The 24595-nt window shown below is 38.9% G+C and overlaps 1 protein-coding gene across 2 annotated transcripts; it reads right to left on the reverse strand.

Annotated features, from left to right (window-relative positions):
- Window positions 1–1081: 1081 nt before the first annotated feature.
- On the reverse strand, window positions 1082–22854 carry LOC111332307 (uncharacterized). 2 transcript variants are annotated; one of them, XM_022937617.2, is made up of 14 exons: window positions 22541–22832; window positions 22300–22402; window positions 21403–21686; window positions 19441–19578; window positions 17719–17821; window positions 16770–17059; window positions 16324–16458; window positions 15321–15426; window positions 14648–14952; window positions 11587–11718; window positions 5476–5581; window positions 4374–4657; window positions 3616–3693; window positions 1082–2682 (listed from the first exon to the last, which is right to left on the reverse strand). In XM_022937617.2, exons 3-14 carry the CDS (start codon window positions 21551–21553, stop codon window positions 2528–2530), a joined length of 1983 nt encoding a protein of 660 aa, XP_022793352.2. In that variant the 5' UTR covers window positions 21554–21686; window positions 22300–22402; window positions 22541–22832; the 3' UTR covers window positions 1082–2527. The 2 variants fall into 2 exon arrangements, 1 of the variants encoding a protein (XP_022793352.2); XR_016000058.1 differs by having other exon boundaries at window positions 2632–2682; window positions 4296–4657; window positions 22541–22854.
- Between the last annotated feature and the right edge of the window lie 1741 nt (window positions 22855–24595).

Raw genomic sequence — 24595 nt, forward strand, 5'->3', positions numbered from 1 at the left:
CCGTAAGGGGTCGCGTAAACATTCCTGTCGATTTTGATTCGATTTATACGGTCAAAAGGAGTAAGGTCATTCAAGTGATATGATATGAAAGTTGATATGAATGTTGACAAACAGATTAATACAAAGACAATAACGATCAAAATATCTCGTCATTGCACTAAACAAAGGCAGCAAACTGTGATGATTAAACTTATTATATAGAGCGTTTCTCGATTGAGTGTCACAGACCAAAACGAATACAATCACAACAGCCAATCACAGGAAGGAATATATCTCGAGGAGCCATGAGAACGCGGTGTAGAAATAAGCAACCTACCTGAAGCGCTGGAAAACGTTGATGACCAAAGTCGCGATTGGTTTTAGTTTCGAGTCTGATTGGTTGAGAAAGTGGCGCGAGTTTTTTGGACCAATCACATAGCGAAGTAAAGCAAAGAAAAAGCAATCCCGGATTACTTTCTATACTCAATTGAAAATTTCCTCTGCTAAACAACACAGGTCACGGATTGTCCAGCTTTAAAAGTTGAACCCAAATTTATCCAAGGGGGTCATTTTTAATCTGTTCGAATCACATCCATTCTTCGTCATCGTTTTTCTTTGGTCGTACCTCTCTCGTGCTTTTCTATCTTACTAGCCTGATATTTTGCGTTCTCCTCCAATTTGAAAGTCCCTTTTTATGTTAAAAGGATTTTGGTTGTGTCACAATAAAATTTAACTGACCCCCTCTCAGGCTCTGTAGTATTCTAATGACTCCCCAGTCAAATTTCTTTAGTTCCGTCTTTGTACTGTGACTGTTAGCGTTTACCGCTCTCCCTTAGTTCCCTCCTGAAAACTTTGCGATCTGTCTCCTCCCCCCAAAAAATCCTCGACCACATCCCCCGGCGATAACTAATGAGTGGTCCCTTAAAAAAATGGTCTCTTTATTGGTTTGTCTCTTAGTAGTTAGGATTTTTAAAAATTCAGTTCTATGTGCTCTCTTTTCTTAAGCGTTTACAATGACCCTGGTAATTAATCTACACCGTTCCTGCATGGGACTGGCGAATTAGTGTAAAGATAAACTGGAAAATACAAAAGAGATCAAAGAAGCTTTTATGATATTTTATTTCAACAACTGTAAATAGAAGGTTTAGTCAGGGCCGCAAGAATTTTGCGAATATTCGAAAATCATTGTGCATAATTAACTGAATACAGGAACAGTTGTTAGTCGATAGTCTGAGGTAGGTTTAAGCTCTTCGATTGCTAAATACCATGCTGTTAATTTGTTTAATATAGCTTTAGTCTAATCACTAAATAGAATTATAGCAGCTACGTACTCGATCGCTAAATACAGTCTTAAGACTTCCTCAATAAACTTGATTATAAGGCAGATTATAATTGTGTCTTTGAGTTACATGATAGTATAATACCTAACGAGGACAGTAATTCTTTCATGCGCCGGTACATTACTACTTAACAGCTGGAATTAAAATACTGCAACGTCAAAATTTTCTCAAGAACTCCGGAAAGCAATTGAGACATTGCATTCTTTTTCCGCTTGAGACCCTTTTGGGGTTCAACCTCGTTCACTTCCCCCTTTCCTCTATGACGGGCATTCAACCTCGTTCCTAGAACTTTTGTCAATTTTAAATCAAAGGGGCGGGCCGGGAAACAAGGTTGACGGACAAGGTTGACGGGCAACAGATATGGAGGAGGGGGGGGGGGGGGCGGGGAGGGGAAACAAAGAGTGATTATTAAATCACCGAGTCGTAGGTGACTACGTTTTTAAGTAAAAAAAGAAAATGCAAAGCAAAATATATTTTTTGATGCTTAATTAATCAACAAACCTGACAAGAGAGATGACATTGAAAGATTTCTGTAACGTAATACAAAATCATCTTGCGACGCATCTACTGAAATCGAAGTCACCCGGACAATGGAAACAAATTTAGGGGTAAAACTAAAAGTGTAGATTCAAAACTTTTTAAAATCCAGCCAACTAAATATCGGATACAAGAGGTTGAACTCTTAACGCGTTCGTTGAGCTGTGATGCTTGATAACCCGATGATTTTCAATTTTAAACTGCCGGTCCTTTCTCACTTTCGCATGGTCGTTGATTGTGATAGCACTAATTGGAAAATTGTATATGCTACCCAAGTTCAGTTCCCGTTGATTCGTTGGCTGATTTAGAAAAATAAATTAAGACAAAAGCCGCTGAAACGAGTGTTACGATTATAAAATTAAAGTGCGCGCAAGGTTCGAACCATCACGTGCTATTGAAAAAGAGCCCATCAAATGGTCTTCTGTCGGGTGGCCTCGGTTTCAGTAAATCTTTCACTCCTACAAGGGACCAAAAGAGAATTTCTCCTTACAATATCAGTACATTTTCAAGGAGAAAAGTGATGGGAATAAAGACAAATATCAATTAGGAGATATTGTTTGATTAAACTGATATCACAGGAGACGTATTACACAGACAGTGCTGAAAATTGACATTTAGCTTTTGGGAGTGAGAAGGAAAAGACAAGAGTCCAGTGCTGGGCACTGACTGGTTCACGCTTGTTCCTTATCTGTTTCCAGCGCCAATTCTATTTGCCGCTTTCTTTTTACGTAAGCCTTCCTGAGGATTGCACGGAGTACGATCATCAAACCAAGAGCGACAATTGGACCGACAACTGACATAATAACTTCTGCGTAGGTCAGACACACTAGTGGAGAGAAAAAAGAAAAGCGGCTTAGCTTCAGGAAACTCCATTCCATGCCACATGAAGCAATTTTCAATTGAGTGTCGAATGTAATCCGGGATTGTAATGTTTTTGCTTTACTTTGCTCTGTGATTGGTCAAGAAAACTCGCACCACTCTCTTAACCAATCAGATGCAAAACTAGCACCAATCAAGTTGGTCGCCCTTGTTTTCCCGCTCTTTATAATTAGGCGGTTTGCTTGTTTTTTCTTTGAGCTCTCATTGGCCCTCCAGGATATTTTCCTTTCGTCTGATTAGGTAGTTGTATATCCTTTGGTTTTGGTTTTACGACAGTCGATCGAAAAGCGCTTTCAAGAATCATAATAGCTTAATGTTTAAAGCCGATCTATAGGGCGAAGTTGAAGCGCTGAGTGAGAAAATGCGTCGTATTGTGGACCTTGAGAAATCTACTTTTTTTTAACTTTTCAATTCTCTCCACCTGAGGGTATAAATGGGTACCGCGGGGAAAAAAGGAGAAGGAATTGTGGGTGACTTTTTTTAGGAAACAGATCTGTTCCAGCGGTCTAGGTTTCTTCGATCCTGTGTATGTACTTTACCATTTTTGCTGGTTTGCTGCTATATTTTTAAGCCAGTCTAGGGTACCATTAATTGTCTAAACCCTCAATTTCCAATTTCCAATTTTCCTAACAATATCACCCTTGAATCACACATTAAGGTCACAAGAATAAAGGAAATGATCACTAACGAAGAAGCTCTTGATTGTTAAAAAATTCTCTCTTTCAGCACCTTAGGAAATGTACAAATGACAATATGGAGAATATGCATACTGATATTAGGGTGTAAAAGGATAAGGTTCATCTGATCCGGACCCAATAGCGTATAAAGAAATCCTCAGGGTTTCGACAAAACATAATTAGCCATATCTTCCCACACGTACCTTCATCTGTCTTTGTATCTGTGTTTCCGCTAGAGAATTGTGATGAATCTCCTTGTTTATATTCTGTAGGTTTGGCAGCTTTAGAAAGAGTTAAAGTCATGTATATCAGTGAAGATGCAGCCAAAGCTTTTAACTTTGACAGGAATCATTAAAATCTTATCAACGGCTACGAAAAAGATTATGAAGTCTCCGCCGGTAGACACAAAGAAAAAACTAATCAACTTGTCTTCGTTGGAGACTCAGAGAAATGGAGGAAAATAAATAGAAACATTTTCTTCTTCGTCTGCTAACAATTCCGTTAAAAAAAGAAATAGCTAAAATCAGACAATCATATGTGTCTCGATCTGACACTAGTGTCTAGAATCAGACACTACAATCTAACTTCGAAAACTAACGTCTAAAATTGGACATTAGTGTCTAAAATCAGACTCTAACATCTAAAATCGGAAACTGGTGTCTAAAATCAGGCACTAGTTTCTATAATCAGACAATAGTGTCTAAAGTCAGGCAAGTTGACTAAAATCAGAAACTAGTGTCTATAGACGGACTCTAGTGCCTAACATTGGACACTAGCGTGTAACATCGGACACTAGTGTCTAAATTAGGAAACTAGTGTTTAAAATCTGACACTAGTGTCTAAAATCAGATACTTGTGTTTAAATTCAGACACTACTGTGTACCCGTTCGGAGACTTGTTTTCAAGGACCCGCGGGATAAGCTTTGGGATGGTGCATTTTTACTTCATTTATTGTATTTACTGTTTTCTTTGATCTTCCAATCTCGTTTAATTCCTACTGGCCAAACCATGAAGGGACCAACTGTGACGTCGAAGTCTTTTTGGAGAGGGCAGAATTGAGACTGTGTCCGGCAGTTGAACATAGTTAGCATGGGTGGGTCCTTCCTCTTGCATGTGGTCATTTTACAATGGAGGTAAAGGAATTGTTCGGCTATCCCGAAGAACTGCCTTATAGGAAACTTGAATCGCACAGCCCGGCTTCCCATGGGTGATCGGAGGAAGTCAACTTGAAGATCATCAGGGCAGCTAGAAATTGATGATCGAAAAGGGTAATAATGGCAAATGTATTTAAAATTACAGAGCATTATCTGGAACTGCTACGGTTTTGCTGAAGGTCACTTTGTGATTGAATTTAGTAACTAACAGCATTAACTTTTGAAGAAGTCTTATTTCACCTCTTTGAGAACTAGATCAAGGGCGTCGATAGCAGTCTTCATCGCAGCCGTTTTCAGCGTCCTCAGATGGTACCCAAAACAAGGGCTTGTTCGATTACCAACCGCTGTTCGGGAAACGATCCGTACTCGAGAAAACGGCGAAATCTAGCCTGAAACAACGGCTACGATAGAGATTACGAAGGCGCTGCCAAAAGACACCAAAGAAAAAGCTAATCTACTTAGGAGAATCAGTGAAGTGAAGGAAAGTAAGTAAAGGCATATTCTTCTTCGTCTGCTGACAACTTCGTATCTTGTTTTCGCTGGATTATTTGAGGAGGCGCTACTGCATTTTGAAGCCCACTTGATAACCACGTTCTCAGGCGCTTACGATCAAAACTTTGCCTATTAGATTGCTGTTTGTGTAGAATTCTAACTGTATAGTACTATCTACATAACTATGACTAATATAGAACGCACATATTATGCTCTTATTTGAAGAAAAGGCGGAATTATGCACTAATAGCCAGATGCTTCTCTTTTGTTGAGTTATAAATTTAAGTCGCATAGATTTGAACTAACAGACGGCACTATACCTGAGCGTACTTTAGTTAGCAATCTTATAAGCTTCAACAGTGCAGCTGCTCATTCAGCAGAGAAAATATAATAAAAAAATGGAATCAGTTCACTTACTAATCAAAGACGAGTCCGTATCCCAAGCTAGGATGGTGATCGGAGCAGTTCTTGTACGCAGTTATGTGACACTCTTTGGGAATAGCGACAAGTTCTTGCCAGATGGCTAGAATAATGGATATAAAGATACTATTCGATATTTGATCATAATTCCGATTTGGTCAGCTAATGCTTTTTTTTCTGATAGTTTTTCCTCTACGAAACTGACTCTAACACTCGCTATTTTCCTCCGTATACCAGAGTGAAGACTCCGTTCTTCTAAAGAACGCGAAAGCGCATGTAACGTAATTCATAATAAAAGAGAGTCTGTGACTGTATGTTCCCGGCTACTGTTGTATTGTTGTCATTAGAGTATTGCAATAAAAAAAGCAATGTTGAGTTGAATACAGCTCTTGACGAAGCTAAACTCGTGACAGAAGGAAGACTTGGCTAGAGCAGAGTTTGTACTCTGGTCATTTGACAGGTCGGGGACAGGGCAGGAAATAGGTACATGTGTTAGATGTGCATCAAATTTATTTCAATTCAAAACTTCGCTATTTTGAACGCTTTGCGTACCCGGCGTTATTGATATACCTACTCTACTACCTACTATGTTCAGAGAAAACGCACATTTGCGAACGTTTGACTAAAATAATGTCGATCAGATTCCTTCAATGATACCCAGTGTCGATGCTGAACCAGGACGAGTCACACGAGGTAATACGAGTGACTCACTATAGACCGCCAGCAGTTTTGGAAAACCGCGAGGGGCTTGGGTGAAGGTTTACTGGCTGACACGATACCATAAGATAGTTCCTACGACCTTCCTAGCTATAGAAGGAAGGCATAGTAAGCATAAAAATGATACAATTTTTTCATCATTTGTTTTACGACCAATTTACTGATCTTAACCCAGCTTGACTGCATTTATTCTTTTTGGCATCAGTTGACGTAAGATCTTACAACTGAAAGCGCAGTTTTAGCCGCTTTGCTCAAACCTTTTTTAATTGTTCTAGTGATAGCGGCACCAAGGTAAAAATTTTTACACCTTTTTAGTTTATTTAATTAAGAAATTTGTATCTTTCTTTCTTTTATTGTCATTTCTCCTTTTGTGAAGTAAGTTAATACTTAAAATTTAGTTTAAGCGAAAGTTGCTTATGACATCGTTGTACCGTTAATTGTAAATTGTTATTTTACCTTTGTCTTGTAACTTTTGAGTCGCATGAAATGTATTTGTATCTGATTATTTACACGATCTCATTTGTAATTTGTTTGTACTTTTATTTCAGTTCTCACGGTGTTCGTTTAGCAAATTACGAAGTTGATGGCTACTTCTTTCTTTCTTTAATTTCTTTTGTGGCTTCTCTGTTCCATCGGGAGCCTAGCCAGTCCAGTAACTTAGCGAGGGGCTTCTGGCTTTCCGTGTAATCGTTCAAGATGTTTAGGCCTTCAATTACTTCCATTGCAGTTCCAACACTTGATAAGAGGTCAGCGAATTTCCTGAGTCCGTGATGATCCTTAGGGCTGATCTTAGGCCATCTTTGTCACGATGAACGCGTGACCAAACCTCTTAGTCGTCTAAGATACTCCATACACGTTCGTACGCTTCTATCGAATTTCGCAAGAAAAGTCCACTGGTAGCTTCTTGAGCAGATCCGCTTACGTACCGTTTCAAATAATACATCTTGTCGCTTGCAGCTGCTTGCAGCTGCTTGTCGCTTGCTGGCTGTCTGGCTTCGCTAGCCCCTATGGTTATTCCAGGCAGCCAGTACTCTAACTTAAACTTTTTAATATTCTCTTTGTTGTAACTTTTTCTGAGCAAGAGTGAGTACGAATAAAGATTGTTGTTGTTGTTGTTGTTGTTGCAGATAAGTTCTTACGGTGTATAAGAGCATGAAAGGAGGACTTCCAATGCTGATACTGAATGGGTTCACCGCTAAAGATGGTCGGTTCAGGGGCCCGTTTCTCGAAAGTCCCGGTAACTTAACGGACCCGAAGCCATGTTTTAAAATCAAAATTTAAAGGATAAGAAAGAAGGTTCGGGCACCCAAACCAGTCTTTTTTGTTTCTTTAGCTAATGGTTTTGTTGTATCATTTTCAAAACTTTTTAAATCCACATCTTGAATGAAAACAGAACAGCTATACGGGCCCGTTAAGTTACCGGGACTTTCGAGAAATGGGCCCCAGGTGTTGGGAGGCGACTAATGCTGAAGGAATCAGTGATCGTGGCGGACAATCGCGGCGGTTGTATTTGCGTTTGACGGGGATTCTTGTGGTCGAACTTGACCGTACGAGAGATGGGTGTTTTTTTCTGTTGTTGATTGTTGATGTTCTTGAGAAGGAAGGGACGAAGCTAGAGTTATCTTAGGATATATCAACAAAGTTGAAGTGGTAAATTGGCCACCGTAACGATTACAAAAGCTAACGTTTCGAGCGTTAGCCTTTCGTCGTTCGCTCCGACGAAGGGCTAACGCTTGAAACGTCAGCTTTTGTAATCGTTACGGTGGCCAATTTACCTCTTCAACTTTGTTGATATATCCAAATTATAGAGTTATCTTAGGTTCTGTTTGAATCGAAGGAATATGGCGTGGACCATCTTCAACGGACTCCTCGTCGCGGTCGTCGTCGAATTCTTTTACTTCTTGGTACACTTTCAGTTTGGCTCTCGCTATTTCCATTTGCTTCTTCACTTCTATCTGTTCCAATTCTTGTTTTCTTCGTGCTAATTCTGCTTCCATTTTAGCAATATCTTCTTTGAATTTTGCTTGTTCTTGCATAGCGTTAAATTCAGCTTCTTTAGCGGCTAATTCTGCGGCGGCGTCAGCCTTCTTCAAATCGATGATGGAAGATACCTCAGAAGACTTACTGACTCTTGACAGACCAGGTCTTTTGGATGCTTTGCTCGATCTACTTCGTATAAACCCCTTATCTTCTTCGGTGTGCAACGCCGGTTCGCCGTCAATAGATCTTCGTTTCAGATGATGTTCCAGGGAGAAAATCAGTAAAACAATCGGAATTATCGCCAAGCTCAGACATTTTGTTCCCCGTTATGTACTTCTCACTCTATACCGCTCTTTAATCTTACCCTATATCAGCTATGGCATTTGTGCTTGGGGTAACACTGCTGAAGCGCATCTTCATAAATTACTAGTTCTTCAGAAGAGAGCCCTTAGGCTAATGTTCTTTGCTGATCCAAGAGCTCATGCAGTTCCGTTATTCTTACAAACTAAACAGTTGCCGATATCATTCTTGTGCTTTGAGCAAATGAGCCTTTTAATATACGATGTCCACTATAATCTCGTTCCTGATAACATTAAGAATATGTTCACGCAGCTGGCTTCTGTCCACAGTTACCAGACTAGATCTGTTACCAATGAAAATTATTATGTTGAACAAGTTAGAACTAGCCTGAAAATATGAAGAGAGCCTTCTCTATTTCTGGCACCTTGATTTGGAACAGTATTCCACTTCCTATCAAAACACTTAAAAAAAAATCAATTTAAAAGCGCAATAAAGGAAAAACTCTTTGAAATTCTGAAAAAGAGGATGATTATATAAGAATTGCTGATATTAGAGTACAATTCTCAAAATTATAACTGTGTGTACTTCCAGTATATACTACAGTCTACCCTCCTGTTTCATTCTGTCTTTAAGCCACACGGCAAACTAGATTTCTTTTAGGATTGTTCGTCTAGATATTATAATTATACATATAAATATTCATTTTCTATAGAATTCTTTTCTTTTTTTTATTTTCCGCTTTTGTGCCCGCCTCGAATAGCCCTAGCTACTTGCGGGCCCAAGCATTGTAATTTTCTTATTAAGCTTAAATAAAATTTGTTGTTATTTGTTGTTGTTGTTGAGTTTTGGTCAGTACGTCACACTCGTCCATTTTCTGACGGATATGTTGTTCCGGAGTCCGAAGGTTCCTCAGCTTCTCGTAACTTCTCTGGGTTTTGTCATGGAGATCTTTCAAAAGGAAAATCGCTTCGTCTTTCTCTAATTGCTACGATGCCAGCTGTTTAGGGATGGATGATTCGATATCTGTTGCTTGCGCCTTCCATGCATCGTGGCTTTCTTGAAAGTTCTTGATGAGTTGATCTTCTAATTTTCTTCGCTCTCTTTGACGCTCTTCTTGGTAGGCTAGACCCTTTTCGGTGAGCGTTTTTACTCTGGAGATTCGTTGTTGACGCTTGGAGTGCTCTTGGATGGAATCTGTACTTAAGCTATTTTCGCTATCATTATCTATATCACTATTTACTGTAACTTCTTCTACAAGCATAGAAAGTGATAACTGCTCCTTAGTCTTTAAATCTTCACCTTCTAAGTGAGACATTCTAACTTTACGGGTTATAAATAAACTTAAAATGCTTTCTTCTTATCTCTTAAACCTCTTAAATGCCGCGTAACTTTACTATTTAAACTTAATGAAAGGAAATTGTCCATGAAGCGTGATCTCAAAAGCGTCAACTTAATTCAGCGATATTGCCGAGTCTTCTTAATTAAATATTGTCTCTACATGTTCTTGCAACTAAAAATCTCTTAAATTACTCTTTACTTTACTTATGATTTCCGTTTCCTTGACTCGAGTTTGAATTTCACGCTTCTTGACCTTGGTGACTAGATGAAAGTTACTGACTTTGACTTTGCTTGTTCCGCCTTCCGATGGACTTGCTGATTTCTTCGCTCGGTTCGGAAAGGTTGGGCAAGTTCTCACTAACAATTTGACAGGCGTGTTGTGCAGGTTCCGAAGATATCCATACGCTATAACCTGCGACGTTGAAAAGATGTTTCACCAGTTCATTGTACGTGAAGACGACCGAGACTATTTGCGATTTCTTTGGTGGCCTAATGGCGATGTCAAGCGAGAACCTAAGGAGTTCAGAATGAAAGTTCAAATGTTCGGGGCAACATCGTCGCCTGGCTGTGCCAGCTACGGTTTCAAATATATGGCGAGTCAAGAGAAAGAAGCTTACCCTCTCGCAGCTCAGTTCATTTTACATGATTTTTATGTTGATGACGGATTGGCCAGCGTAGAATCCGAAGACCAAGCAGTAGACTTCATCCAAGGTGTTCGTTTAGCAAAGTAAGAAGTTGAATAAATTTTACGGACATCAGTTAGTGAACGCAGGGTTCTTACACTTTTTCGGGCCAAAGATTCAAGGACTTTTCAAGGACATTCCAGGACCTTACTTAGAAATTTCAAGGATTTTTTGTAATGAAAATTTTACCTCAAAATCAAGAAAAATGTTTCTGACAACAAATATATATGAAATACATACATATGAACTGCGGTTATGAAACGTATATGTGCACGATCCTTCGCAGTAAAGCACTATTTAAGCAATAGTGAAAATCAGACCTGAAAAATATTCAGGCCTGTACGGGATTCGAACCACTGACCTCTGCGATACTAGTGCAGCGCTCTACCAATTGAGCTAACAAGCCAACTGGGAGCAGGCCATCAAATTAATTCGACATAAACCCGTAGATGATAAATCAAACAACAAATATATATGAAATACATACATATGAACTGCGGTTATGAAACGTATATGTGCACGATACAGTGCACATATACGTTTGTATATGAAAGTTACTGACACATATCCATACAGGCCTGAATATTTTTCAGGTCTGATTTTCACTATTGCTTAAATAGTGCTTTACTGCGAAGGATCGTGCACATATACATAAAAATGTTTCTGTTAGCAAAACAAAAGCAGATATTTTTCGATGTTGTTCAATAAAAAATCAAGGACATTCAAGGACCCAAAACGAAATTCAAGTACTTTCAAGGCCTTGAAATCGGCCTCCTGAAATTCAAGGGTTTTCAAGGGTTTTCAAGACGCGTACGAACCCTGTGAACGTGTGATCACTGGAGCAATAGTGAGAACTTGGTGCCGCTATCACTAGAACAATTCAAAAAGGTTTGAGCACGGTGGCTAAAACTTCGCTCTTGTGTCAACCTTCCTAGCTATAGAAGGAAGGCATGGTAAGCACAAAAATGATACAATTTTTTCATCATTCGTATAAACGGTTCCTATTTTAAGACCAATTTACTGATCTTAACCCAGCTTGACTGCATTTATGTATTAACAAAAAGCAATCAATGAAAGCACAGTTTCATACCTTCTACTTCAATGAAGACGACCGAGCTCAAGTCCAAATGGATAGGGAATCTGTTGTACTTGACCTCCTCGGTGAAGGAATCGTTCGCAAATATTTCAACTTGAACTTCTCCAAAGATTAAATTATTTGCTCCTAACAAAGAGAAATTAGTTTGGACATGACATTTCTTGTAATTTGCTAAAAGTGGCTTCGTGTCTAAAGCAGTTGAGAGGAAGATTTCAGCTTACATTTCTTTGTCTTATTCAATCCAGGAAAAATATCATATTCTTCTTTTCTATTTTTCTTAAGAATATAGAACTACGAAAAAGGTTTAGAATTTTCGGTACTCGCGTGAGTCCCCAAAAATTAATTTTATTTGTACAGTCAAAATTTTCTTTCAAGCGGTCAAAATTTAATTTGATTTAATTTAACATAATTTATATAGCGCTAACTCCACTAATTGACCAAAGCGCTTTACAATTCATAATATTAAAATAATTAAAAAGATCCCACTGGTAATAAAATATGAATAAATTAAAAACCTATTTTCAGACTTATTTATAAAAATATCACAGTAAATCCTATTCCAAATTATCAAAAAGTTAAACATTATATGCTTTCTTAAAAAGATCAGTCTCTAAGTATTTCTTGAATAAATTAAGCGTATCTAAACTTCTAAGATCTAATGGCAGATCGTTCCAGAGTTTAGGTGCAGCAACGGAAAAGGCCCTGTCTCCGTATGTCTGAAGTCTCGACTTCGGAACTGCCAGAAATTTTTGATCAGTAGAGCGTAGCGTACGTGAACATGTACAATAACTAAGTAATTCCGTGATATACAATGGTGCCATACCATTTAGGGCCTTATAAACTAACAATAAAACTTTAAAAAGAATCCGAAAATGAACAAAAAATCGAGGTCAATGTCAAGTCTATAAATCAATTGTGAAGCTCTTTCCGAAAAAACTATCGATCATTACAATGATCCTAATGTCCACCCATAGCATAGGATATTTGAATCCATTTATGGCAAAGAAATTACAAAATTCTTTTGAGTATTCAAATTTTTCCCAAACATCCTGCGTGGCTAATGAAAATGCAAGAAATGACAGCTGTCAATCACGGGAGATCGGTTACGGTAAAGTTGTATGCGCCAGCCTGAAGTATCTGATTTACTGGTAGTGTAAATTTTCATTCTCCTTTCTACTGATTTCGATTTCACACATTACCATTTTGCCTTCTTCTTCTGTACTGTTGGGCGATAAACTACAAAACGCTAAACTACAGCCTAACATATTACATATTTTTTCTTTCATCGTCACGGTACTAAAAAAAATTCACCCTGGTATCTTTTGAGCTTTCATTCAAAATTTAAATTCAAAGAGAGAAAAATCACTAAAACATATGAATTACCAGATTAACCAGCCTCTTTAGAAGAGTAAAACTTTTACGTTTTACGTTTAAATTTTGCATTCGTGATTTGAACTCAGACCATCACTGGAGTAATTCCACGACCAGACTTGAGTTTCCGAAAATAGTTTTCCCGTTACGAGGTGTTGCGCGGACGGTGTTGACTGTTTTATGATATTGAATGGAAAAAGAAGTCCTTCCTCTGTGTAAGTGTCCTTGGCGATTTATTTGACATGATATTCTTGCAATGTTTAACGAACAGTTGGGACAAAAAGATTTGCTTATTCTGATTAGGAGATGCATCGGCGTCGCGTCACTTCATTCGTAAGATTCAACGGCATAGCGCATGAGGCATGCGATGACTACATGTACCTGGCATATTAACTTGTATTTACGCGGGATTCAGTATATCAGTTGTTCCATTTTATAGCCATAAACGGTATATTTAGGCTCGAAATCTAAACTAAATCTCGTTGTCACTCAGGACCCTTTGATTTCAAATAGACCTTCGAGATACCGTAGTGCTAAAATGTTGTCTGAGTTTTGTTTGCAAAGACCGGTTAGAACAAGCGCGACCTTTTACATAAGAAACACTCAATTTAAGATTACCTGACAAACTTGGAAGCCCGAGCATGATGCATACAAGAGTCAAAGGATGGGACATTATTTTTTCGTCCCCAGCGTAAAAAGTGAAGCACTGATAGTTAAAAGAATGTAAACAAACTGCCCGGCCACGTGCTGCTCTCAAACTTCTCGAAACGTTACCACGAAATGTGACGTCATTCTTTTAGGATATGTACAAGAAACTATTTTGCTCTTCTGTGCAAGATGAATCACGCTGAAAAAAGCTATCTTTGTTGTCGCAGATTAATTGTGCAATAGCACACAAAGTTGCACAAATCATTACAGCCTGGGACTCTTCATTTTCCTACCAAATTAGTCCATGACATGACATTTTCTTGCATTTTTGCTTGGGGGGTATCAGTTTTTCTTTGTGAATACAGAATGGTTTCAGAAAAGATATTATGAGTTAAGGGGGATTAGTTTCCAAGAGACTGTGGTGGCGGTTTCTTACAAGATAATTTGGTTTTATCAAATAAGTTCATAATGTAAACTGTCCACCGTAAAGAGTTTCAAAAGCTGACGTTTCGAGCGTTAATCTTTCGTTGGACAAAGGGCTAACAAAGGGCTAACGAAGGGCTAATAATTAAGGGCTAACAAAGGGCTAATAATTAAGGGGTAACGAAGGGCTAACGAGGGGCTGACGCTCAAAACTTCACCTTTAGAAACCCCTCACAGTGGTCAATTCGCATCATCGACTCATTTGATAAAACCTAATTATAATGTTATGAGTTTATGTTTTTCTTGTTCTGGAACAGCTCTAGAAATCACATGAAACGTTTTTGAATGGCGCAATCTAAACGGAAGCGCTAAGACCTTTTTTCTCATTGTTTTGCATTAGAGGAAATCAGAATTCGAAATCATATTGCTTCTCCTTTCCCGTTTTCAATAAGTTTCCACGCTCGAGAGCGATTTCTTTAAAGCGTTTATGACGACCGTTTTCATTTGACGTCTGTAAACACTAGAAAATGTCCGGTTTTGGATAATGAGACGATAAGGAGTCATAATAATCCTAATCAAAAACAGAGGCAAGAAAAAAAATTGGAAACATTACCCTTCAATTCACTAGAATTACCAGTTCTCTTCTTTACACCCTTTTCTTCTTGATTACATCCTTCCGGCCACACCATAAACGGGCCCAAAGATACTTCTGTATTTATGTGGTGTGGACAGTACTGTGTTTGCGTCAGACAATTAAAGTGCGCCATCCTGGGCACTTCTCCTCTTTGACACGTGGTCATTAAACAATGGAGGTATAGAAAATCCTTCGCAGATGCATTGAAATGGTCAAAACTAAATCGGAATCGTACGGCCTTGTTGTGCGTTGGGAGATAATCAAACTCTAAACCTAACGGACAACTGAAAAAAAAAATTCCGGAAACTCTATCAATCAATCAATCAATCAGCCAAGCAATCGATCAATCTACCAATCAATCAATCTAAGTACTCATCAATCTGTCAGTCAATTAATTTATTTGTCAATGAATTATTCCATCAGCCAGTCAGTCGGTTGAGCGATGGATCGAGCAAGTTTTTCTCGGTGATGATGATGATGATGACTTTATTTAAACTCGGATGAAAATGAGGCTTGTTAGGCTTCTAGCAAAAGAGATGCTAATATACCGAGAAAAATGCATGAATATAAATTACAGAGTTTAAAAATAATATATTTAACTGATTAATTCATTGCGAACACTACGGTAGGTATTCAGTTACTTAATACTCACCTGTCTTCCAGTAATGTATAGCTTTCCGAGGAAAGGTGATCAGTGAAGTGTTTGGAGCCACTCAACTGGCATTTTTCGGGAATCACTACACGGTCTACCTGGGTAGCTAAAAAGAGGAATAAAACAAATAAAATAAAATACCTACGTAAATCTTTTAGTCGATTTAGACTGAAGACCAATACATATGCGTTATTACCCAAGCGTGGGGTCAAGATGGCTGGATATTGGCCGTTATTTTTTTGCATTTTCCATAAAAAATGCGAAAAAAGAACGAGGCTAACATCTAGTCATCTTCACCGAACAAGCTTGGTTAATAAACGATTTATTATATTGCAAAAAGGTTTCGCTTTCAGCTAATAATTAAGGATGACTTGCTTCACTACTTCGAGAGCCGAGAAAGAAAGCCAACTCTGTGTTTGTAGCACAACAAACACACTAGAGTCGTTTCTATATTCTTTGTTTTGACTACCTTCTGCCAATTCTTGCGTTTTCATCACCGAAATTGTCAAAGAATTACGAATTTAGTTCTAATTCTTTTTTTTTTTCATGCGCGGGATCAATGCGGGCAATCTTGAGCGGGCAAGATGGGGTCATCTTGCCCGCGCGGGTGGCCAATCAGAACACAGGATTCGTTCCATCTTGCCCACCGGCGCTGCGAGCGATGTAATGATATTTACTATCGATGAACAAAGAGGAACAGCAAATCACTGCTTCATTCGATCAGAGTGTGTTAGGCTAGGTTAAAATATCCTGCGCACGTGGCAATGAGAGGGACAAAGCAGAGGTTATGATCTGGGAAAAACGGAGCACAGGTTAAGTTTTGAGTAACAGTAGTACAAATAAACCGAGGACAGTGAGATATATTGTCATCAGTGTTTGTTTAGGTTTCTCCTGAAAACTTTCTCAGTTATGCTGCTGCAGGTCATCTAGATTGAAATTACCACGACTCGTCGCTTTTCACCGTTTGGATCGATACTTAAATTACAAACAACTTTCCCCTTACCTATAGCTTCTACGTAAACATAGCCGCACATTCCTAAAGGAATTGGGAACTTGGGGTACTCTTGAGAAAAACAGCTACTGTCAAAGAGTTTGACTTGCACTTCATCTTGACCTATTTCATGTGTGTGAATGTTGCCTTCAGAAGAAAAATGTAAAAATTAAAATGACCATAAGCGCAAGAAAGTAGAAGGATTTCCTGGAGACTGCTACAGACTCTTTTTGCAATGTCTATTCTCAGGCCAAAATAAATTTCTTTATTAAGTGCTTGCAAAGAAACGCAATGGCGTTGGGCGCGGGCGATCATGGGAGGGCGAAGGAGGGAAAATCCTACTTTTCCTTGTCTCTTCTCCTCCTCAACCTATCACGCTGAACCTGCATTCAGAAAAAAGGCTGGTTGAAAAAATCATCGTGGAAAAGCTAAGGGTAAATAAGTTTATCTTCAATAACCATTTGCTAGTCCCATCACTTCATCTTGTTTGAGTTCTTCTGGTAAAACCACAAATGGACCCACTGACACTTGGATTTCTTCTCTCCGGTGGGGACAGTAGTGTGCTAGCGTCCTGCAGTTGGTTGCTGTCATTTTCGGTGGCTGCCTCCTCTGGCATGCGGTAACCTTGCAGTGAATGAACAGGAACTGTTCTGCAATCCCAAAGTACTGCCGTATGGGGAATTTGAATCTTATGGCCTGGCTTACTGCATTTGATTCAAGGTAGTTAAGTTCATACTTATCTGGGCAACTAAAACACAAGATAAAACAATTAGTGTTTGCTTTTCATGGCCCAGTCCCACAAACCGCCACAGTGAAATATTGCCTTTTCACTTCGTTGGCCGACTGTGACAACCCATGCATAGAAAAGACCGTGTTAACTGAAATAAATTAGAAAACGGAGGAAAAACATTCAAGAAAACAGGATGTTAGTAGGTGCAATGCTCGTGAAAAACCAGTGTCGAATATAATGTTGTTACACCATTGACTGCTTCAGGAAGCACTTAAAAAACACTGGGACAACTGACGCTGGATGACCGATGTCAAATTTTTGAGACAAACGGACTGTACAGAGGTGTCTTTCAGGCAACATCAACATCATGTTTTTCTGGTATTTGCCCATAGTGAAGACCGACTATGTCCTGGCAATAGGAAAACGAAATTTATACAAGACACTTTCCTGACATTCATCGTTTGGTAAAATTTTAGGTGGGTAGGGGATTTTTTGGCGTTTAATGATGTGACTTGGTCCTAGAGTAACAGAATATTATTAGGTGGAATTATCTATTCCAACATCAATTCTTCAGAAGAAAAGGGGGGTTGACTCTTTCCATCCGTAAAGCTATTCGCTTCTCCCAGTAAAGTCCGTTCAGTACTTTTTCCCCAGCCATGCGCAGTCACCTCACTTACTAATCCTTGATGAGTTCGTATTCCAGCACAGGATTGTGGTTATAGTTCTTAAATGCACTCACATGACATTCTTTTGGAATAGCTATTTGGCCCTTTTCCGTTACTGAAAATTAAAGTTGAAAGAGGATCTTAGAAGCCGATTTGCTAATCCTGTTTCACAGCTACGAGTGACGAAAAACTGACATCGCCTTAAACACGAAGGCCCGCTATAAAAGGAGAGGTCCCTTATGTGCCTGGTAGACGAACAAAAGAAGCTAATGAGATGTTTACTTCCACCAGCATGGTGGCAATAACGTAACGTGCGAACCACCTACTTCGATTTCAAATTTACCGCCACACATAAAGACAGTTTCCATTAGAGAAAGGAAGTACAAATCTCAAAAATTCTTGTACTGTGATGAAAACATAAAACAATTTTGAGGAATGCACCCGCTGTTCATTGCTTTGGATTAGCTATAGCTCAAGCTGACTTGACTCTTAGAGTTCTACATCCGGCACGACGGTTGATTGACAACTGATCCAGAGGTACCTAAGGCACCTCTCCTTTTATAGCGCGCCTTCGTGTTTAACTGTCTAGCAGACAGATGATTAGCACCCTGAATAATCCATATCATCAACTGGCGAATGATCTCAGACATTTACAACATTAAACACCATAGATATTTATTACACGACTCGGGCAGTCAGAGGGCCAATAACTAAAATCAACCAATCAAAATCCTCTATTGCCGGTCAATATTCTCTCAATATTGAACCGGGCACTGTCCCGAATGGTCCCGAATGATACCGCACTTGTGTCTCTTGGAACTTCAGTCGTATAATAAATTTCTTATTAACCAAGCTTGCTCGGGACCGTACTGGAAGTATATCGGCCCTCGGTCTTTTTTGTACGGACCGAGCGCAGCGAGGTCCGTACTGTCAAGACCTCGGGCCGATATTCTCCCAGTACGGCCCTCGCGCTTAGTTAGTAAGATATATATACTGCATCTTAGATTCTGATCAAGTCGTTATTTCTTTGCACAACTAACGCATACAACATTGTTAGGAGTTACTTAGCTATTTTATTACCGATTAGATACCAGCTATTGATAAAACTGAAACACAGTACTGACAATATATTAAATTTCCATTCGCAAATGTGTGGAAAAAGGCGTGTGATTTAAATATAAGCTGGAAACCAAATAGGAAAGACCATAGAGGATGAAAGGAAAGCCCTCATAGGCAGTTGTATTCTTCAATTTTATCGGAATTAAAACAAACAGAAAAAACTGAGCTGTTTGCTTCGTCACATTGAAGCCATGGCCTGAAACGAAGCAGAGTAGAGTAGACATCTATATTTATACAGGATGGCCCCTTCAGTGTAGTAAACACTGGTATCAACGGGGGTCCTGTTACCCACCCATCCCACCCCAGGGGAGGACATCCATCACACAGTAATCTCGGCGTGCGTGGGAAATTAACGTCTCCTGCCCAAAACCCTGCAGGAGACGGGACCTCCATTTATTCGTCCCTATCCAAGAAGACTTGGATATCTAATCATTTCTTGATGTTATAGAAAGGTAGCATATTCTTCTCAATTATTTTAAGACCCTGAATATTGGTCCGGCCGGGGCAGTTCAGTATTTGTTGATAACAATCTTAATTGCTCTCTTCCGATCCTTTTTTCTGCTTTTGTTTATTACCACAAACACTGAAAAAGAAATGTATTATATACCTTCATACCTTCTACCTCGACGAAAACATTTGAGTTCACATCCAAATGAATGGGGAATCTGATGTATTTAAACGTCTTGGTGAAGGAGTCGCTTGAAAATACTCCAACTTGAACTTGAATTTTTCCCTGGGTTGTGTTATTTGCTCCTAAAAGAGATTAAGAGAGAAAAGAGAGTAGAAAATCTCCTGAAAAGGAAGCGTAATAGTTTTTTGGGTCAAGCCATACTGATATTACTGTTAATACCATTGCTCTTGTTATGATAGCTGCGTTTAAGGATGAAGTCTATGACAAAAGCAAATGGCAAAGATGTACTTTCATTTTACTTAGTTTTCTTATAATCCTTAATTAAACGCCGTAGAAAAATTCGAAAAGATCTCTTGTTGGCAGTCAATGGTACCCGATTCAAATCATGTGTTTCAACTTTCATGTAACTGAATGGCTGAAAAAAAAAAAAAAAAAAGAAAAAATGTTCAACTTTGCCGTTTTCCATTAGAGGGCCCTTAGATACGTGTTTAATGACTTTTCCAACGGACATGATAGTCTATGTTATAAGATTGGTTACTCATTAAGTTGTAGACGGAAACAAGATATGCTTTAAATAATTTTTAAAGCCCTCTATAACAATATGCCTCAGTATATTCAATCTTTATTTCAAGTAAGAGAAAATAAGAAAAATCTTAGGGGCAAAAACAAACTTGTTTTACCTGAAGCTAAGACCACAACTTACGGCCTTAAATCGACTTACTACATTGCTGCTAAGGCTTGGAATGCTTTACCTGATAAGCTAAGATTAATGGCCGGATTTGGCCCTTTCAGGAACGAGATAAGAAAACTAAGTAATTTGTAATTTTATATAATTATTTATATTTAGGCTTATATTATTTTTAAACTCTGTAATTTATATTCATATATTTTTCCTCGGTATATTAGCATCTCTTTTGCTAGAGGCCTAACAAGCCTCATTTTCATCCGAGTTCAAATAAAGTCATCATCATCATTAACCATCCATTAACCCCTCCGTGGTTAACTTTCTTAAAATCACTGCTTAATAAGGTGGTAAAATTTAGCCTTGGGTACGTGATGATTCTGTGGAAGGCTGCCAAGGGGGCGAAGGAATTTCTATTACGAATTGTTCCCGACTTCACTTATTTTAGTCTATCTGTCAGTTCTTGGGGGTAATTTCATAATAATGGATAGCGGCACACTAAAACCCCACCTTGATTACTTATCGTCCCAGCTGATGAGTTCTGACCTCTTGCCAAACGGTCCTTTCTCGGAACTTTTTTCAAAGGAACGAATGTATACCAAAATATGTAACATGTACCTCAACCCAACCTCGTCCTTTGTAGCTCAACTTGAGAGGAAGCTCAACCCAACGCAATTTTAAAAACCGAAGAGCTTTTGAAAAAGAGTTAAATGGCCGCTCTGATCTACTTCCTTTAAACTATAGTAGAATCTAAAACCACATTATGGTTCGAACTCGAGACCTGGCCGCTGGCAGTAAAAGACCACATACGTTTGCACTACTTTGCAGAGCACCAAATATTTCTTGCTCTGAGCACGCAACTGCATGAAGGAAAAGCATAATGGCAATCTTGCAACCTCGCAATCTCGCAAGTTTGCCGGTCAATGTATTAACACAGAGGAAGAAATCATATCATCATTCTTGTGCCGAACCCGATCTTTATCATTCACAGTTAGAATACAATCTATCTACAATTAATATAGGACACAGGGATTTATGGTGTGGAGATCTGTGGTGCGACAATTTCCGACACATGAAGCTTAATTTCGGGATGATTATCACATAGCTTCCTAGGAAGCCTCTTAGTAGTACAAATGATCAATCTTTATGAAGTTTGAGAACGTGTTGACCCGGGTCCTTGACGTAAATTTTAGGATGGGCTCCTAAAATTATGTAATTAAAAAAACCCGTTCTTTACATAGCCTACTGTCTTTATATCACTTACTGGTTGTTGGAGTCAGATTCGATTGATTGCACTTAACTCCAGTCGGCCACGCCACAAAGAGACCCACCGTCACGTGACTGTCCTTTCGTTGAGGACAATGTAACGTTAGTGTTCCACAGTTGAATCTATTTGGCTTGGGCACCTGTAGCATCCAACAAGTTGTTATTTTACAGTGGAGGTAGATGAGTTGTTCCTTCGGGCCAAAGAACTGGACGTTGGAGAATTTGAATCGTACTGACTTGTTGCTTGTCGGTAAGTACTCACAGTGAAAAGCTCGCGGGCAACTGAAAATTGATAGAACCATTAAGGTGTCCGTTGCACAATCCTTTGAATATCAATTCATCTTAAATTAGGCTTTATTCCCTCCTTGGCCACGTTCTTGTCTTCCCGTCAAAGTAGTTTTGCAGGGGATTTATGGCACCTTTCAAAAGTTCATAATTCTTAGCGAAATATTAGGGAGGAAAGGATGCAAGACTGCTCAACTCTTTCAAAAGATATCTTTAACTGCTTATGAAAAGTTTTGAGTCACCAAAGACCTCCAGTGTTCAGAAAAATGTTATGATTCATCATTGTGTGAACCCTGCATGACAATCATTGTTTTGCTGGTATTGTGTTTTGGTAAGTGAAATTCACATTGTGCTTTATCATATCTCTTTTTCTAAACCTGTTCCAGGCATTTCTCCAGTAAACAGGTTAAAGGCTCGCGATTGTTACCCTGATCGAAAAATGCCGGGTGGTGGGAAGTTTGTGGGATGGCTCTCATAAAAATTCTTGTCAAACCTCCTTTCTACGCTTTAGATTTGCACCATAATCGGAAACCCGTTCAGTGACTGGCTGATTGTCTCAGAACAGACAACATTTGTCTTCTTTCTTAGTATCTCCAATTACTCTACTCACTGATCGCTAATGAGTTGATATCCCTGTGTGGAGCAATGGTCGGGCTTCTTGTTGGCACTGACGTAACAATCTTCAGGAATAACAACACGATCATCATCGATAGCTAGAGCGAAAAAATAGAGATAGTAAAGTTCAGAACAATCCTCTTAGTCGCTCATCTTACTTCAAAGATACACTCGAAAAGAAAAAATTGTGGTAATTCCAATCATTGGGGTAGCACGAGCCATTTGCGCTTTAGTACCTTCTACCTCGACGAAAATAATCTCATTCTCCTCCAGACGAGTCGGGAATCCGGGGTACTTCACAGTAAAACAGGGGTCGCGAAATATCCTCACTTGAACTTTCTCTTTAGGTTTCTCATCGGCGGAAATTAAAACCCCTGAAGAAGATGAAGATAAGAGTTTAACTGTGTTGCGTCTTCGAGAATGTAGGGCTGTCGTCACTAGTTTTCAGGCCGTTTTACTAGACATTTTATTGAGCTACCTCGTCCACAGAGCATCTCACTTTTCAAATGACGTCAATTACCGGCTGTTAGTTAGAAAACCGCGGTGCCCCTGGTGACGAGACTGTTGTTGAAGAAGCTGTTAAAAAAAGCATCTTGTTACATAAAATAGTTATGCATGTGATGGGTGATGAAGCTGATGGAAAAGTACCTTTCTACCTGTCTTGAATACACGTGAATGGTTATGCAACAACGAATAAATTATATAACGAGAAGAACTGCTGTATGCAATTGCAATTTCAAGTGCCTCAGATTTTTCGCTTAAACAATATATATAGACTTCAAAATTCATATGGAATTATAAATTTTTTAGTATCAATCGTGTTTACATACAAGAATGCGTGGTCAACTCAAGAAGCTATTCGTATCCGAAAAAACCTGAGACTGACGCTGGTAACTAACAAAGAAAACAACAAGGTAATAAGGTAAGTCCATTTTATTTCAAAACAAGACATTTTTTCTCTCTTTTAAGGCAAACCGATAACATCCCATACAAACCTTTATAAATATAAAAGGTTGCGCAACACTGTAAGAGTCACGTCCGCCTTTCTAGTAGTGAGCTTGGGCTGCCTGTGATGTAGCACGTGTTTTTAATGTTCTTACGCAATGTTCTCAAATGACGTTGAAAGGTCTTAGACTGAAGATCGAGGGAGTTGACATATCTGACCCCCCATACCTGGTAGATAAGCTTCAAGATGGGACTTAATGTTAGATAGCACTTTGTTCTCAAAATATTTTGCGTCCGTGTGAGAGCATTTGAATTGCCTTATAGGTCCAAACAGTTTTGTGTCTTGGTAATACATTTTCTTGTATTTTCGTCGAGATCTCCCTGTGGCTAAGATATTTGGGTGTGATTGAAGACTGCAATTCATCAAAGCACACCCGGCATAACTGTCAAGTCAAAATGCGTTGCTCTCAAATGTTTACGATAAATCCAAATAAAAAATAAATTCAAAATAATTGCTGCGGAAGTGAAACATAAACAAGCTGTCTTATCGCTTTAAATGGGGTGATGTAAGATGGAAGCCCATTCCTCACATTTCAAAATCATCGTTAATCCAGCTGCTTGATCAGTCAGTTGTACTTTCCCAAACGTACCCCACTAAGATTTTTTCAAGACTAGCCAAAACATGTCTGGAAGTTAAGTTAGTTCAAGTTTTATCTAGTTAGCATTTATGAGGAAAGTCGTGCTGTATTTTATCTATAACCGGAGAGGATAAATAGAAACAGTAAGAATGATTGTTGACAAGGTATGCAAATAGGGTCCTGTAGTTAAGTGCAGTTTAATCTTGAGGAATAATTTTCTGTGCCATCTAACGTGCTTGGGGTGTCCAGGTTTAGCCATTAATAATAATAATAATAATATAGATCGATTTCTATAGCGCATTTCCATGTAAATGCCCTAATGCGCTTCGTAAACTCAGTACGTTATTGAAATCATTTGAAATAATTCGTATACTCAGCTGTGGCTCTTCCTTTTCATAAATATAAAGACCTCTGCTTCATGCCATTACCTCCCCACCCACTCACCCTATGATGAAATTTGTATGAGGGAGGGAGGTCTAAAGAAATGCGTAACTGAGTATAAAGGTCATTTCTCCCTCCATGCCCATCCTATAGTAGAGGGCATGGAGGGAAGAGAGAGAGGATGGGGGGGGGGGGGGGAGAGGAGGTAGGTTCTAGAAGTACGTTATTGAAATAATTTACCCATCTCTGATAAGTCAGTTAAACTAAGAAATTGCTTGACTTTGTTTTGGTTTTACTCGGGCCATTCGATTAATGCAATGTCAATCT

The sequence above is a fragment of the Stylophora pistillata genome, chromosome 4 (genome assembly GCF_964205215.1).
Source record: "Stylophora pistillata chromosome 4, jaStyPist1.2, whole genome shotgun sequence".
Lineage (NCBI taxonomy): Eukaryota > Metazoa > Cnidaria > Anthozoa > Scleractinia > Pocilloporidae > Stylophora > Stylophora pistillata.